This window comes from Poecile atricapillus, chromosome 24 (genome assembly GCF_030490865.1).
Source record: "Poecile atricapillus isolate bPoeAtr1 chromosome 24, bPoeAtr1.hap1, whole genome shotgun sequence".
Taxonomy (NCBI): domain Eukaryota; kingdom Metazoa; phylum Chordata; class Aves; order Passeriformes; family Paridae; genus Poecile; species Poecile atricapillus.
In genome coordinates this window covers 6,583,297-6,598,620 of record NC_081272.1, presented here as the reverse complement: position 1 = coordinate 6,598,620, position 15,324 = coordinate 6,583,297, and the positions used below count along the sequence as shown (strand labels likewise).

Sequence of the window (15,324 nt, the reverse complement as noted above, 5' to 3'; positions counted from 1 at the left end):
TAAATGCACCCCGTGGAGCCGGCAGCAGGTCGCAGCTGTGAGGAAATTCATGAGTGAAATAAGGACAGACAGATCTGGCCCCGTTATCAACATGTAGGGGGGAAAAAATCATCCCAAAAGCTGCCCCAAGGTGCATCGTGCTCCCCAAAAGTGCCAGTGGGTTCATCCCTAACCAGCCAGGAGAGCTCTGACATCCCTCAGCATGGCTCTCGGACCGTGGAGCCCCCATGGAAGGGAAATAACATCCATGGGGAGAGCTGAGAGGAAACCACAGCCGTGTGTCCAGCCAGCCACACTCAGCATCCCCACTGCAAACACGGGCTGGGCACAGGAGAGCCTCAAGATGTCCTGGAGAGCTCAGTGGTACCCTCAAGTTAAAGAAACCCTTTCAAAAAGCACCGCATGGAAGCCTTTGGACCTCCCAGAGCACAGCACAAAGCTGTTGGTAAGATCCCAGTGCTTAAAGAGAAATCCAAAAGCAGAGGTTTTGAGCTGAAAGCAGAAATTGGGTTTGAACCCTCCCCACCCCAGGGCCCTTACCAGGCACAGGCTGAGCAGGGCGAGCAGCAGGAGCAGGTGGGCACGCCGGAGGGGCAGCATGGCCGGGGCTCTGCGGGTGCTGTGACACTTCCCCTGACACTTCCTCGTCTGCTCCGAGCCTTTAAGCTCGGTGGTGGCACTGGTGCACCAATCACACCTCCCTTCCCCAAAACCTGCGGGACCCGCCGCGCTTTGGGGAAGTCACATCCTCTGCCTGGGCTGGGAAAAGGCGCCAGGAGTGGTGTGGGGAGCCCCTGGAGCTGCTTCTCTACAGCTCCCCGGCACGAATGACAGCGACAAATAACAGAATATAGAAATTTTCTATAGTATATATATAATAGAAAGTTCTGGAGGGGCTGAACAGAGCCTAAAGACTGAGTGGCAAAGTCAAAGGATGTAAAGGGACGAGCACAGGATGATAAACGTGGCTGGAAATGGTGGAGAAACAGATAAAAATTACTACAGTGGGGTTTTTTTTTGCACAGATGTCAAAGGAAGCAATGGTGCGTGCCCAAAGGAAAAGCTCAAGGGAAGGATGAAACCCCTCAGGCTCTGCCTCTCCCTGGGGTCTCTCTGTCCTCACACCCACCAAGGACTAAGAGTGAATTAAACCTTCCCTGGATCACTGGGAGGGTTTGAAAAGTGCAGCCGAGGTTGGAAGGAACAAACCTCCTTCCCTCCAGGTGGAGCTGGAGCCAAGGTGTCCCTTGGGATTTCAGGTGCAGATCCTGAATACAGAATCAAGGAAATGCTTTCTTTTCACCCCCAAATCTGTCTCCTCACAGCAGATCTCGGCTGCAGCAGCAGGAAACAAAAGGGATGGGGTTGTTTTAAGATGGTTCCAGATGAATCAAGTCACTGGAACGTGCTGAGAACACACAGCTGCTGTCTGGGTTTGTGCTGGCCAAGCACATCACGGTGAGCTCCCCGTCAGCTTCCGCACACAGCCCAGGGCTCTTCTGCAGAAAAACTTCACCAAATTTAGCTCGGTTTTGCTCTTTGGGCAAGTGGGAAGGAAAAAGTCTTTTGAGCACAGCCAACAGCCCTGGAAGTGTCCCAGGCCAGGCTGGGCAGGGTTTGGAGCAAGCTGGGACAGTGGGAGATGTCCCTGCCCATGGCAGGGGGTGGGAATGAGATGAGTGTTGAGGTCCCTTGAGCCCAAACCAGTGGGTGATGGATGTGTACCCATCAAAGGAGGTAAAACTGGGGGGATGATTGGCCTGTCCTGCTGATCTCCAGCTGAGCCGAGCTCCCCGGAGAGCAGCAGGTGGGGTGGGGGACACCCAGGAAAGGCTCCCGGGATGGTGACAAGCGCTGGGAGCAGTTCAGCGCATCAGCGAGGCCAAGAGCGCTGCCCAGGTGAGAAAACAGAGACCAGAAGCAGGTGAGGGAAGCGGGAGGAGCTGCACGGCGTGAGGTGCAGAAAAACGGGATCCGCTCCCGGTCCCGTCCCGGTATCCCGGGGGGGGGGGGCGCGGTGCATGCTGGGAGCTGTAGTTCCCGGTACTACCGCGCTCACCACGTGACCAGCGCCGGGCCAATCGCTGCGGGCCCCGCGTCGCCGTGGCAACCGCCCGTAAACAAGATGGCGGCGGGGGGGTGAGTGAGGGTTTGGGGAGGGCGGGGACCCCCCCCGGGCTCGGACCCCCCTCCCACACTCGGCTGTCCCCCCACGAGGGTCTCCCCAGCCGCCGCCTCTGGTCTAGGGCCCTTCTCCCCCATCACCCCCTGGTTATTTTAATATATAATTAAATATTTTTAATATTTAATATATTATTTTGAGCCCCTTTTTGCCCCCCCCCATGCCTCAAACTGCCCATTCTGCACGGGAAACGAGGGTGGGCTGACCCCAAAAATGTACGGTTTGGGATTTTTAATTTTTTTTCTTTTTGGCTGTTCTTTCAATTATATTTAGAAAATTAATCCACCCAGCAAACACCCCCCAAATTAACGAAGTTTTGATTTATTTCGTATGTTATCCCCTCTTATTCTTGCTCAAAAGGCAGAGCTGTCCAAGGTCATTTTCTTCATGGGTAAGGCTGTTCTCACCCTTTACACAATGGATGTGGCTCTCCCTCCCCTACAAGTGTCCAAAACCAGACAGGTAACAAAACATTTCCACATCCTCACCCAGCCCTAGAACATCATCTGTTTTCACAGCTCCATTCACATCCTCCCTACTCGACTTCAGAGCAAAACCCCATTTTTCTCCCAGTGCAATTAGCTGCTTCTGTTAATTGCAGAGCACTGTGCTTTTTTTTTTTCCCCCAAATAACTCGATTTTACCACTTTCTGCCTCTCTTTTTCAAGCTCCACTTGGTGTTTGCTCTTCCAGCTGCTGGGATTGTTCCTTCCCATGGTCCTGGCTCCTGAGGAGCACCCAGACACAGCCAGAAATTTGGGAATATTGATGGCAATGATGGAGCAGCTGCTCTCCTCTGCCCTCCCTTTCCCTCAGCACAACCTTGATCTTCCTTCAGCTGTTTTTGGAGAAGCTGTGTCCAAACACTGCCCTGCTTTCTCCCTTTTGCAGGAGATGCCAGAGTGACTCCTAGGACAAGGAATCCTCTCCTGCTCCAGGGGACAACACTGAGAAAGGACATGGAGGGTAATGATTTGGGGGTCCTGGGCCAGCAGTTTTTGGTGACACCCCAGCCCCTGTGCCCCCCTCTCACACACACAACTGGTGACACCAGGAACCGAGGGATTTCCACCCAAAAAGCCCTCCCTGCAGAGCAGGAATTCTGCTGTGGGATCCCCTGTGCAGCCCAGCCCTGCTCAGAGGGATTTGTGCTTTCAGGTGCAGCTCACCTGGAGCTCGAGTCCTCTCTGGCAGAAAAAATCTCTCTGTTGGAACAAAAAATAGAGAAACAAGCACAAGAAATCCAGCTGAAGGTAAAAGTCAGCCTCTTGCTGAGCCTGCTCTGGGCCCTGCCACAGGAGTTCCACCTCTCAGGCTCTGTGTGGATTCACAAGTTCATCTGTGAGCTGCTGTTAATTACCCAAACGAGCCCTTTGCAAAGCAACAGAGCAGTGGGATCGGGGCCTTGGGGTGGCAGAGGGGACAGTCCCTGCTGGGGCTTCTTGCAGCAGCCACTCTCAGCACCCTGCCACTAACATCAGCAGCTCTTTGGCTTCAGAATTATTTCTTTTCCCCCTCCTCCTTTTGTTTTCTGAACCAGCAGCTGCTCACACAGCAGAGTCATCCTGGAGCAGCCCTCTCTGCATCACTGAATAGAATAAATACTCTCTAAAAGCTTAGAATAAATACCTTTTTGGGTTGGTTTGGGTTTGGTTTTTCAAGAAGTGGCTGCAGAGATGCTGGTTTAGTTTCTAGATCAACCCCTCCCCACAGGTCTGAGCGATGGGTCACCTATTCCTGGAGTTCTCTATTTATCCCATCCCTCATTTGAGTTTAATTAAGCTGTTTGTGGGGTGATTCAGCCCTTCTGACCCTTCAGCCTGTGCCTGGGTGGGGTGAGAGGACCAGCCTTGGCTGATTGTGCAAACTGTGCCTGGAGGTGCTCAGGGACTGAGCCAGGTCATTGTTTGTTCTGCCCCTGCAGGACGGGAGGATTGCTGAACTCCAGGAGAAAATAAAGACTCTTCAAGAAGGAGAAGGTAAAAACTGTTCCACCTTTGGCACCTGTGGGTGCAGAGCTCTGGGGTGGGGAGCAGAGCAGCCTTGGGGACCTCTCTGAGCTGTCCTCGCCTGCAAACCCCAGGAGCCTCCTTGGTGAGAGGTCACAGCTACACAGAGGAACCATCTCCCAAAGGAGGTCTGCACTTTAACTTGTGTCTGTTACTCTGGTGCAGAACATCATTTCCTGACCTATTTTCTACGGTTTCTAAGTTTCCATGGGTGTGAAGCCAACCACAGACACCCAGGGAAGGTCAGAAAGCCGAAGAGCAGCAAATACCGCAGAGTTCAAACAGGCAGGAAAGCAGCTCCTCACAGCTGAGAGAAACCAAAAACCCACTTGGAGTCTCCCACAGGATTCCAGGAGCAGCCTAAGCCTAAATTGAACCCAGCTTTCAGTGAGTCACTGGAGGTCTTTTCCCCTGGATCCAGCAGTTTTCCAGCCCCAGCTGGAGCCCACACACATTTCCTGCAAGGCTCAGCTGCCTTGTCTGTGCAGAGCTGGGGTGAGTTCTCCGTTTCCTGAGCACGAAACACAAATGTGTCTGTCAAACCACAAACCTGTGGGCTGTACCTCCTTGTGCATGGTGCTGCCATCCAGCCAAGGTTCCAGGATCCAGCTTCAGCAGACACCTGCTTGTGTTGGGCTCCTCAAGGCCGAGGGAGCCAAGCAATTTCCACTTTATGGTTGCCAACAGCACCACTCACATCAGCTCCCACAGCAGAAAACACCCCCAGGGTTGTTGACAGCTCTCTTTGAGTGTTGTCAAGCACTGCAGGGTGACCTGTCACGCTCAGCCCCTGTGTCCCACTGCTGGGGGCTCAGGGAGCACAGGCAGGTGCTGCTGGGCTCTGCCCTGCTTGGCACAGGGCATCCACAGCTCTTCTCTGAGGATCTACATAGAAACATCGGCTTTTCTCTTGCAGATGCTTCTGCCTCACCCACCACAGAAGAGCTGGAGATGAGGTGCCTTCAGCTGCAGAGCCAGGTCTGGGAGATGGAGGTGAGGCTGCTCTGCTTGCCCTGAGCCAGCTGCTCCTTTGGGTTGAGATCATGGCAGTCCCAGCCTGGCCTCTCTCAAGCTGTGCCTTTGATCATCACAACCCCCCACCTCTGAAAAGAAGGAGCAGGTTGGATGTGAGCAGCAGGGCAGGTTTTAAACACACAAACATCTGTGCCCCCTGCAAGCTTCATCCTGATTTCCAGGGCTGGAGAAATGCTCAGCTCCTGCACTCTTGGGAGGTTCCTCTGCCACTGCAAATCTTTCCTCCTCCCTTTTCCCTGCTGCTGAAGGAGCTGCTATCACTGCCCTGCCAGAGTCAGTCTGTCTGTCTGTCTGTCTGCCAGGGCCAAGGAGCCCCAGGACAAGTCTCTTCCACTTCCCTCTCTGCCTCACAGCCACAACTGACCCCTCTCAGCTCTCTGAAGCTGACCTGCCTTTCCTCTTCCAGCGGTTCCTGAGTGACTATGGTCTGATTTGGGTTGGAGAGACACAGGAGCAGCTGGAAGATGCAGAATCAGTCCAGGATGGAGAGGAGATGCCAGCAAGGATCCTCTGCAAGCCGGGTAAAGCACCAGCACTCGTGGCTGAAGCTGCTACCCCAGCTCCCACTGCATGCTCAGAGAAGGGAGATTAAGCACCAAAACCTCAGGATTTGGGTCTTCCGACTTTGGAATCCTGTGCCAAGATCTTCACATTGATCCCTCTCAGGGACACAGACATGGAGCAATCTAACAGGAGCTCAGCAGAGGGTTTCATTTGATATACCTGTATTCTGTACACGCTCCTGGGGGCAGAGGAGAGAACCTGATGGCTCAGCCCTTCAGGAGGAGGCCTCACAGCAGCTGTTTCCTGCAGAATTCACAAACCCTGCACATTTGAGGCTTGACTGCTCTAATGACATTGACATAGAGTGGGTGGAAAACGGAATCAGGTGCTTTGTGTACATAGGAGCTGTAGTAACTTACCCACAGAGCCTGGCTCCAGCAGGGAGTTGTTTGCTTTTCCTCCCAGCCACCACGTGAGGGTTTCATTGAGACCTGACTCTGCTCTCTGGGGTCCAAGCAGCTTTGGCAGTGGCTCCTTAGGAAGTGGCAACAGGAAATAAAGAAAATGACTTGGACTGTAGAGCTGATGCTGCTTCCTAAACACCATGCAAATGTTAGACTAGACCTTCTCTTAGATGCAGCAGGGGAGAGACAGAGGGAGATCAGCAGAAACAGTTTTGGTTTCAGCTCACTGACCCTGTTCAAGGGTATTTCCGCATCATCCTTTAGCAACTCATAAAAAAGCAGAACAAACAAGGACTTTAGCTCAACTTAGACCTTTTCTCTCATTTCCTCTTCTGACTTCATTCCCCTGTCCCGTCATAACCCTTCTACTGCTTCACCCTGCCACCCTCAAACACCCAGGCAAACATCCTGGCACAGTCCCTGCCCTGCTGCAGGCAGCTGCCTCTGTTTGTGCTGGCACCTCCTCAGCACCTGACCCATTGATCCAATCTGGCAAATCCAGCTCGTGCAGGTCCTCATCCTGCACGGCACAGGGACAGCAGAGCGCTCCTGGGAGGATCAGCAATCCCAGGAGGCAAGTGTGGGCTCTGGAGCTGCTCTGGAGCTGCTCTGGAGCTCTGAGTTTGCAGCCCCAGCATCCTCTGCCCTGCCCTTGTGGTTTAGCACACGCCTGTGCAGACCTGGCAGCTTGCACCACGTTCTGCACAGGGCACAGCAGGGCAGCCCAGCAATGCCAGGGCTCAAACACACCCCAAACTCACACAGATAAATCTGCCCTGCCACCACCCCTTCCCCTGTAACTCTGATCCCTCTGTGACTCTGATCCCTCTGTAACTCTGATATCTCTGCTGCAGGTGAAGCCGTTGTTTGCAAGCACCAGATTGATTTTGATTTAATCTTGGAGCACATTAAGGATCTGAACTCTCTGGTGGGAGAGGGCATTGCTCAGATTGAGCAGACACCCCAAGGGGCTCGGCTGAGGAGAACAGAGCCCCTCACTCTCACCCTGTACCAAAACGGGATCGTCGTGGGCAGCGGAGCCCTCCGGCCCTACCAGCACCCAGCCACACAGGTATGGAGAGAATCAGAGCCATCCTCCAGCACTCACTAAACCCCAGGAAAGGGGACAGGGCTTCTGAGCTCATCTCAGTCCTACAAAGGAGCCCAGCTGCACATTTGCATCCCCACAGCACCTTTAAAGCCTTGTCTTGTGCAGTCATTTTTAGAGATGGAGACTCTGTGTCTTTGATGCAGACCTTTCTGCACGGCCACCCCACCACAAACAGGAGCAGCCCTGCAGAAAGATCAGTCCTGAGCTCCACAGAACGCCCGAGGTGTGACCACGAGCTCTCATTGTTGTTTCAGCAATGCCTGCAGGACATCATGGATGGTTATTTCCCCTCAGAGCTGCAGCCACGCTACCCCGATGGCGTCCCCTTGCAGGCGAGTGCCACACCCAGCTTTTGGGCAAAAACCTCTCTCTTGCTCGCCAAGACAGCTCAGGTGTTGTTTCATCACTCTGCTGGATGGTCCCCAGAGCAGGTGGAGGTTTGTGGTGCTGTGCAGGTGTGGCTGGGGAAAGGGGAGGCACAGGGGCACCTGCAGCAGCCGTTACAGGAAGGATTTCAGTGCCAGGCTTCAAAGGTTTCTGTGCCCCGGGGAACCTGGCTCAGAACAAGGCTTCCAAGAGCACAGCAGGCTCTGTGAGAGAAGCAGCACGTGCAGGAAGTTGAGAGCTGTGTCATGAAAAAGAGGGAAAAAGGTTCTCAAATAGTTCCCCTGGAAAAGCTTTTAAGGTGAGATTGAACAAGTGACTTTTAAAGAGGATGTCATGAGAGTTTATCTTGCCACGGTTTAAATGGATTTGGCCACCTGAGGTTCTCTCGGGCCCCAGTTTTTGATTTCTCAGAAATGGCAAAGAGCCAAAGCCACATTTGCAGGCAGAGAGCCTCAGAGGACTCAAATCTAGGTCTTGGAGTGCACCTGAAACGTCAGCAGGCACAACCAGAGCCTGGACTTTCCCTCTGCCACGGAGAAAACAGGGCACAACTGCTTGAACAGGACAAGGTCAGGCCAGCAGGAGCGAGCTGGGAGCTGTGGAGGTCAGAAAGGCACATGGAAGGGGGATTGTGCAAAGCTCTGGGCAACTGAGGTTCCCTCTAACCTCATTGCTCTCGTTTGGGGTTTACAACTGCTGCTTGTCATTACTGTGGTTTATTGGGCTGTGATGCAGCAAGAGGAGCTTGTGCAACAGTCAGATTTGCTTACAGGTCACTGACAGGAGGGACATGCTGTTTCAGGAGCCAGAGCTTGCAGGGAGTTTTCCTGGCGTTGGTCAGGTGGTGGGAACTTCAGAATCCAACAAAGTGCAGGAAAACAGCGAGATCCCAGGTAAAATCTTAAATCTGCCTCCGAAATTCAGCTCATTCTTGAGGGGGAGGATTCTCCAACCTTACCAGGGCAGTGCAGGTGGTAGGAGGGGAATGTGAGGGTCTCAGCAGGGAAAGCAACACTTCTGGGTGTTGCCTCAGGAGCTGGGAGCCAGCAGCACACACAGGATCCTCTCAGCATTAATCCTGCTTAAGAATGAGACATAAAATAGGAATTCAGCAGGCTTCCAAAAACATATCTTCCCTGTGCCTTTCTGAAAGGCCAAGCTCCTTCCACCTTCACCACATCAAAGGATGCTGAGGTAACCCTGCAGGCCTGGGGGAGAGTTGATTGCAAACCTTTCTCCTCTCTCCTACAAGCTCATTCTAAAAGTGTCAGGATCTTCAAGCCAAGTGTAACTGTACTGAATATGGGACAGTTTCTCTTCAGAGTTTCACAACAGAATATGGGACATCAGAGGCCACAGATTCCTCCTTTTGCTGCTCCTAGACACTCTCGGTCTGTGTAAGCAGTGTCTGACAGGGTTGGGAAGTCAGAGAGACAGAAATCAGTGGGTCTGTGGGTGCATCACTAAACAACCCAGCACATGAATCACTCATGAGAAACATGAGTTTACATACAACTGTGCTCAGTCACCTCAAGGCTAAAGCTAAATATCCCCTTTATGCAAGCAGTAAAAAAAAAAATAATTAAAAATGTCCAAGCAGAAAGGAATGGACACCTACAAATACACCCCGGGCAAGGTGAGAAACGTCCAAGTCCCTTAAAATGGTGATAGTCCCAGATTTTCACAGCAGAGCTACCTGCCTGCTGTGCATCCCAGCTGTGCACTGAACAGCCTGTTCTCACTGTTGATGTTGACAATCAAACATTTAGAGGGGCAGAAAGTGGGACAGCTTCAAGGGAGGAACCCGAGAGCCGCTCAGGGCCTTGCTGGGGTGCTGAGAGCTCTCCCTGTCGGCTGCTGCGCTCTCTCCTTTCACCAAATCAGCCTCTTCTGGAGGCAAAATGTTTGTCACAAAGGTCATGCATGGACATACCTCCCTCCTCTGCTCTGGTAGGTCCCAAAGCCTCCTTGGAGCAGGTTCCCAACAAGCTTTCCAAGCCCCTGAAGCACAGAGGGAGAGTGGGCAGTGCCCGAGGCGTGGCTGGAGCAGCGCCACAGGTAGGACTGGACCCCCCAGACACCCCCAGGAGGAGGCCAGGGATGATTCTCTGGCCTCAGCCCCATGCACAGCACCAGAACCCCCTCCTTGGGCCTCTCTCAGCTCCGTGGAACCTCCCAGAGAGGCTGCACCAGAGCACACGTGGCACTTGGCACTGGCTGCTGTCCCTGCAGGCCACTGCCACTCACCTGCTTTGGTTGCAGGGCTCTGATGGGCAGCAGAGCAGCAAAGAAATCCTGGTGGAAACATCTGGCCTGGAGAGGTACAGGTACAGCCCCTCACCCCCTGCCTTGTCAGCATCTCCTCTTCCTCCTATTTCATCACTGCAGGTTTAGTTCAGTTGAGGAACTAAATGGTCTTTCCCCTTTTAGACCATAGAAACAGTTAGACAAAAGGCCAAGTTTGGTCCTTTGGGAAAACCACTGAATTTTTCATAGCAAACATGCCATATTTTACATCTCTAACAAAAAGCTTCTGTTGTTCAAAATGTCACTTATTTATGTGAAAGTTTTCCCGACAGCAAGCCAAGGCCTAAGAGTTTGAAAGCATTGAAGGAGCTCTTTGCAGTCACTAAATGGGAGAACCCCTCCAGGAAACTGATGCCCAGGTGGGAGGTATCACTAACAACACTTTTCCACTCAGTCTTCTGGCAAGCCAAGACCCAAATAGCTAATGAAAAAAACCCCAAGCAGATTATTTTTAATCAAAGAAGTAGGGCAGAGTACTTACCAGACAGCCCTGGTTTAAAAGGAAAAAGCTAAAAAAGGCCCATAACCCTCTTCAAGGCACCTTCAGGCTGGGAAAGCACAGCAGCAGCAGTTTGGAGCTCTGGGTTGGTCTGGTTGCCATGGACAGATGGACCTCGTTCACCTCAAGGACATTCCCAAACATCAAACTCCTCTCCTCTGGTGTGGTCATGGAGGCTGGCAGGGTTTTCTGATCCCCAGGAGGAAGGCAGCTGAGGAGGATGAAGCTGCTGCCTGTGATTTCTGCACTCTGCGCATCAGATCCGAGAGCGGGGAGCAGAGGTACGAGGTGAAGATGCTGCTCACAGACACCATCGGGGACCTGCGCCAGCACCTCGCCCACATCAGGTACTGCAGGACTCCCTCCCCTCCTTGCCTGACTCTGCAGGACCCCAGCAAAGGGTTCTTGAGGTCCTGGAGTTTCAAACATTGGCCTGAGTTGGGTCACAGCCCCAGTCCCAGCCCACCTGACACTCTCCAGGCAGTCCTGAGAAGCTCAGAGTGTTTCACACCCACCTTTGCTACACACAGCAACACAGATAAACTTCTGTCCTCCCAAAATATCCATCAGATCCAGGCCCAGGGCTGCCTTTGCTCCTTCCAGCACTCACCCAACTGGTGCCACCCTTCCCAGGGTGCTGGAAGCTGAGCTGCAGCCTTTGCATGGCTCAGCCAGCTCCGTGTCCCAACACATTTAACGCTGCACAAGGGCTCCCTCAGCCTGCTGGGGACAGTTCCAGGTGGCTGAGGGCCCCTTTTGCTCTCCCCTCTTCCCAGGGCTGCTGCAGGCCGTGGCTCTGGCCTCGGTGTGAGCCCAGGATGAGCTCAGTGCTGCTGGGATGCACGAGCCTCCTTCCTCCCCAGTGCAGCTGTGCCTGGCTGGCTGCAGTTGGGGCTGGGAGCCCTTTGTTCTGCTCTTGCATAACCACAGCTGGATCAAAGCATCTCAGCAAAACCTTGGGGGATCCAGGGAGTAGGAGAGGATTGTGCTGTTCTTTTCCAGGGGTGGGAACTCGGACTATGAGATCATCAGCACCTTTCCCCCGAGGGTGTACACGGACAACTCCAGGAGCCTGCAGGAATGTGGGCTGGTCCCCAGTGCCTCCCTGCTGCTCCGGAGGAGAGAGCCCTCCCAGCAGGAGAGGAGGGGGCTGCAAACAGCCCCCTAAGAGCTCCTCACCCCCCCAGCTCTGCACAGGGAGGGAGCTGCCTCTCACCTTACCCAGCCTGCCCTGGCTGGGAGAAGGAGAGGTTTTCTTTCCAGATTTAGTTTCACTGTGCCATTCCCTGGGATGGAGAAGAGCTGGGAGCAGCCATTTGGCCACTGCCTTTGGCAGAGGGGGCCGGACCCGGTCCTGCTGCCTCACAGTGCCCCAGGACACGCAGGTGCCAACACAGGGACACTTCCACCAGCTCACCTGGGCTCCAGGCCTCTCATCTCTGTGCAGGGTTACACAGGCTGAGCCCTGCCTAGGGGAGCCTGCCAGCTTCCCCCCAGCACCGGGCAGTTGCTTAGCTGGGCGCAGGGGCTCTGGAGCAGCAGGATGGACACACAGCCAGGGGCAGTTTGTTTTCTACACACAGCTGCTCCCTATAGATTTCACCTGCTCTGATACCAGGGCACAAACAGGCTCAGTTCCATGGTCTCTGCTGGAGCTAAACCTGAAGGCCTTGAGCCATCAGAGTGCTGGGGCTGAGCCAGGCTCGACTCAGCCGGGAGATCCTGCTGCTGGGTTTCCTGTACGTGCACAGCTCCTTCCCTTGGACAGCCCCCAAGCTGCAGCGGGGCCCGGGCTCCAGCCTGCCTGGAGGAACCCGCCCTCCTCCTCCTCCTCCTGCTGGATGCTGCAACAGGACACCGTGTCATTGGAGACGAGCAGAATCCCTCCACGGCGTCTCTGCTGAACCCTGAATAAAGCATCTTCCTCCCTCTCCCGTGGGCTGGGGCTGCACTTTTCCCTTTCCCTTTCCCCAGCACATTCTTCCCATTCCAGCTGTGACAAGCTCTCACTTGACTCCCAGCTGACAACACTCCCACTCATGCGAGGCAGGGCCTTCTGGCAGGTTCCCTCTTCGCAGAGACCCAGCCCTCATTAAAGGCTCCCAATAAAATCCTTTATTTCAGCTGCAATTTCCCCATTTCCTTTAGATTTCAAAGGCTGTGAAAGCTCAGGGTGGGCTGAGCTCTTCCCAGACCCCTCTGAGCAGAGCTGCACACCTCAAACACAGGAAGCAAACCAGCTGCTTCCCCTGAGCTCACACATCCCTCCCTCAGCTTCTTCCTTTCTCCACCTGTAGCAGATTCAGGAGCAGCTGTTTCCCCTGCCCCTCTGTACCCTGGTCTAGGCAATCTTTGTGCCAAGGGTTTGTTTTTCAGTCCCACGTCTCGCTGAGGCTGTCCCTGCCTCTGGCTGTCACTGTCACCACAAAGGGGAGAGGAATGCTCTGGTACCTGTCACTACTGTGCCGTGGGACATTCACACACGTCCTGTCAGCCTCTGATTAGCAGCAGCAATCTAAGGTGTTAAGATCTTTGTGTCAGGCTGCAGCAGCACGTACAACCCACTCAGCTTCTCAGCTGGAAATGACTCACACTCCTTGGGTAGGGTGATGTTTAACCTGTAGCCAAAATAAAACCGAATTTAAAAGAAACGCAGGAGTAGCGCTGTGAAAGGTACAGTAACATTTAATAGCATCTCGGAAGACAACACTGGTTATAAACTTGCTTTTTGGCAGGAAAACAAAATGCACTTGGTCCAGGATTGCAAAAAAGCCAACTCAAAGAGGAAAGATCGGACAGCTGGAGCATCAGCTGTTCTGGGGCAGCCCTGAGCCATTAATGCTCACAAGGGAGCCCAGCCAGGGTGGAGGGAGGCCAGAGCAGCACAGATCCCACTTCCAGCCCCACCCAATCCCCAGGCAGCCTTCGGCCCCAGCTCCACCGTGGTGGGCACTCAGACCCCCAGTTCTGTGCAGTATTTTTGCATTAAATTAAGACAAACAAAAAACAAAAAAACAAACCCAAACCCCTTTACTTAGTTGCCATAATCTCTGCAGTTGAGATGAAGAAGGGGGGAAAAAAAGAGGAAAAAAATAAGGAAGTGAGGCAGCAGAATTTACAATTTTAACAGCAACTGGGAGAAGTGGGAAGTACCCTGCAGCCCTAAGCCCTTCCCTCCCGAGGAAGAGGAGGAGGCTGAGGGCCAGGGGCACCTCGCACAGCCCCGGAGGCTTTGCTGTTTACAGAGGCACTGGAAGCTGCCGTGAGCCAGGCCCAGCTCTGCTCACAGGCCAAGCGCAGCGAGCGTCACACTTTCTTTGGATCCCTCTGAGATGATACCGGGGTTAGGCAGGAGGGAGTTGGAGGCAGCTGCAATGAGGAGTTTTGGTCGTGGGTTTTTTCCCTGTGCTGGGATACACGGTGCCAGGACAGCGCTGACAACCTGGAGGTGAAGGTGGTCGGAGATGAGGGCGCTCAGGAATGCAGGTAGAGTCCAGGATGGGAGGGGAAGCAGGGCTCAGGCCAACTTCAGGAACTCCTGCAGAGTGTTTTGCTCCACTGCTTCCACGAAGAGCTCGTAATCCTGCAGGGAAACGCCACACGGTCACTCACGAGGCAGGAGGGTCCCTGAGCCCACGGCACAAACTGCTTCACAGCCAGGCACCAGCTGGTTGTGCCAAGGATGACAGGACAAAGCCCCACTGCCACCCAAAGCCTGTGCTCCCCTCTTCCCAAGGCAGACAGTGAATCCTGGCAGCACCTGCTCCCTGCACCTCACAAGAAATAACTTACAATGCATCTCGAACATCTGTAGCAAAGCCAAGGACAGGACATCACCCTCCACCCAGCCCCAGGGTGCCAAGCCTGGCGTGGAGCCTCACCCCGCAGTACTGGTCCCCGTTGACGATCTGGGGTGGGATGGCTTTGGGGTTGCCTGCCTTCGCCCTCATCTCCTCCCGCAGAGCGTTGTCCTGGGAGATATCCACCAGCTCGTACTTGATGTTCTTCCCATCAAGGATTCGGGTTACTTCGCTCTGTTGGGATTTGATCTGGAAGCCGGGTGGGAAAGGCAGGTTAGGGGGAGATGGAGAGGAGCCCGAAGGGAACACACCCAGCGTGCCAGCCAGGCTCAGCACAGCGCCCACGGCTGCGCGGGGGGCACACCCAGCACGGAGGGGTGGGTTTGGGGACAGATGGGGACGGTACAGCACCGAGGATGGGCCCGGGGGGGGCTTGGCTTCCCCACGGATGAGAGACACCCACCCACGGGAAGAGGGGCCCGGGAGCACGCAGCCCTGCCCGCCGGCGCTCACCTCCCGGGAGCCGGTCACCGAGGTGCTGTAGACCTTGAGGGTGCTCATGGTGCGATCGCGGCCGCTCCCAGCGCTCAGCCCGGCCGGGGGAGGGAGGGAGGGAGGCTCGGAGGGATGGAGGGAGGAGCGGCAGCCCCGCCGCCGCCCGGCATGTGACTGCGGGGGCCAATGGGGCCGGCGGGCCCGGGCATGCGGGCTCGGAGGGGCCGGCCCCGGGACACCGCCCCGGGAGCCACCGGCACCGGGAGTCACCGGTACCGGGAGCCACCGGCACCGGGAGTCACCGGTACCGGGAGCCACCGGGAACCACCGGCACCGGGAGCCACCGGCACCGGGAGCCACCGGGAACCACCGGCACCGGGAGCCACCGGGAGCCACCGGCACCGGGAGCCACCGGGAGCCACCGGCACCGGGAGCCAGCGGCACCGGGAGCCACCGGGAACCAGCGGCACCGGGAGTCACCGGTACCGGGAGCCAGCGGCCCCGGGAGCCACCGGTACCGACACCGAGCCA

General features: G+C 55.0%; 2 protein-coding genes across 2 annotated transcripts; one reads left to right on the top strand and one right to left on the bottom strand.

Annotated features, from left to right (window-relative positions):
* The first annotated feature begins 2,291 nt into the window (after positions 1 to 2,291).
* Positions 2,292 to 13,415, top strand: UBXN11 (UBX domain protein 11). Its single transcript, XM_058856815.1, has 10 exons — positions 2,292 to 3,435; positions 4,107 to 4,161; positions 5,108 to 5,184; positions 5,633 to 5,747; positions 7,049 to 7,266; positions 7,560 to 7,637; positions 8,465 to 8,680; positions 9,364 to 10,013; positions 10,699 to 10,845; positions 11,501 to 13,415. The coding sequence occupies exons 1-10, from the start codon at positions 3,142 to 3,144 to the stop codon at positions 11,664 to 11,666; spliced, it is 2,016 nt and encodes a 671-aa protein (XP_058712798.1). The 5' UTR covers positions 2,292 to 3,141; the 3' UTR covers positions 11,667 to 13,415.
* Positions 13,166 to 15,017, bottom strand: SH3BGRL3 (SH3 domain binding glutamate rich protein like 3). Its single transcript, XM_058856181.1, is given in 4 exon segments — positions 13,166 to 14,081; positions 14,380 to 14,547; positions 14,812 to 14,922; positions 14,925 to 15,017. Coding segments are annotated over 4 exon segments (423 nt in total). The 5' UTR covers positions 15,003 to 15,017; the 3' UTR covers positions 13,166 to 14,015.
* Positions 15,018 to 15,324: the final 307 nt, after the last annotated feature.

Bases quoted from the DNA above. Each gene is read 5' to 3' on its own strand.
- UBXN11 (XM_058856815.1), top strand. From the start codon at position 3,142: ATGGAGGGTAATGATTTGGGGGTCCTGGGCCAGCAGTTTTTGGTGACA. The intron at 7,267-7,559 runs GTATGGAGAGAA...TTGTTGTTTCAG, and splicing joins ACCAGCACCCAGCCACACAG to CAATGCCTGCAGGACATCAT. The intron at 8,681-9,363 runs TGAGGGTCTCAG...AAATGGTGATAG, and splicing joins CAGGTGGTAGGAGGGGAATG to TCCCAGATTTTCACAGCAGA.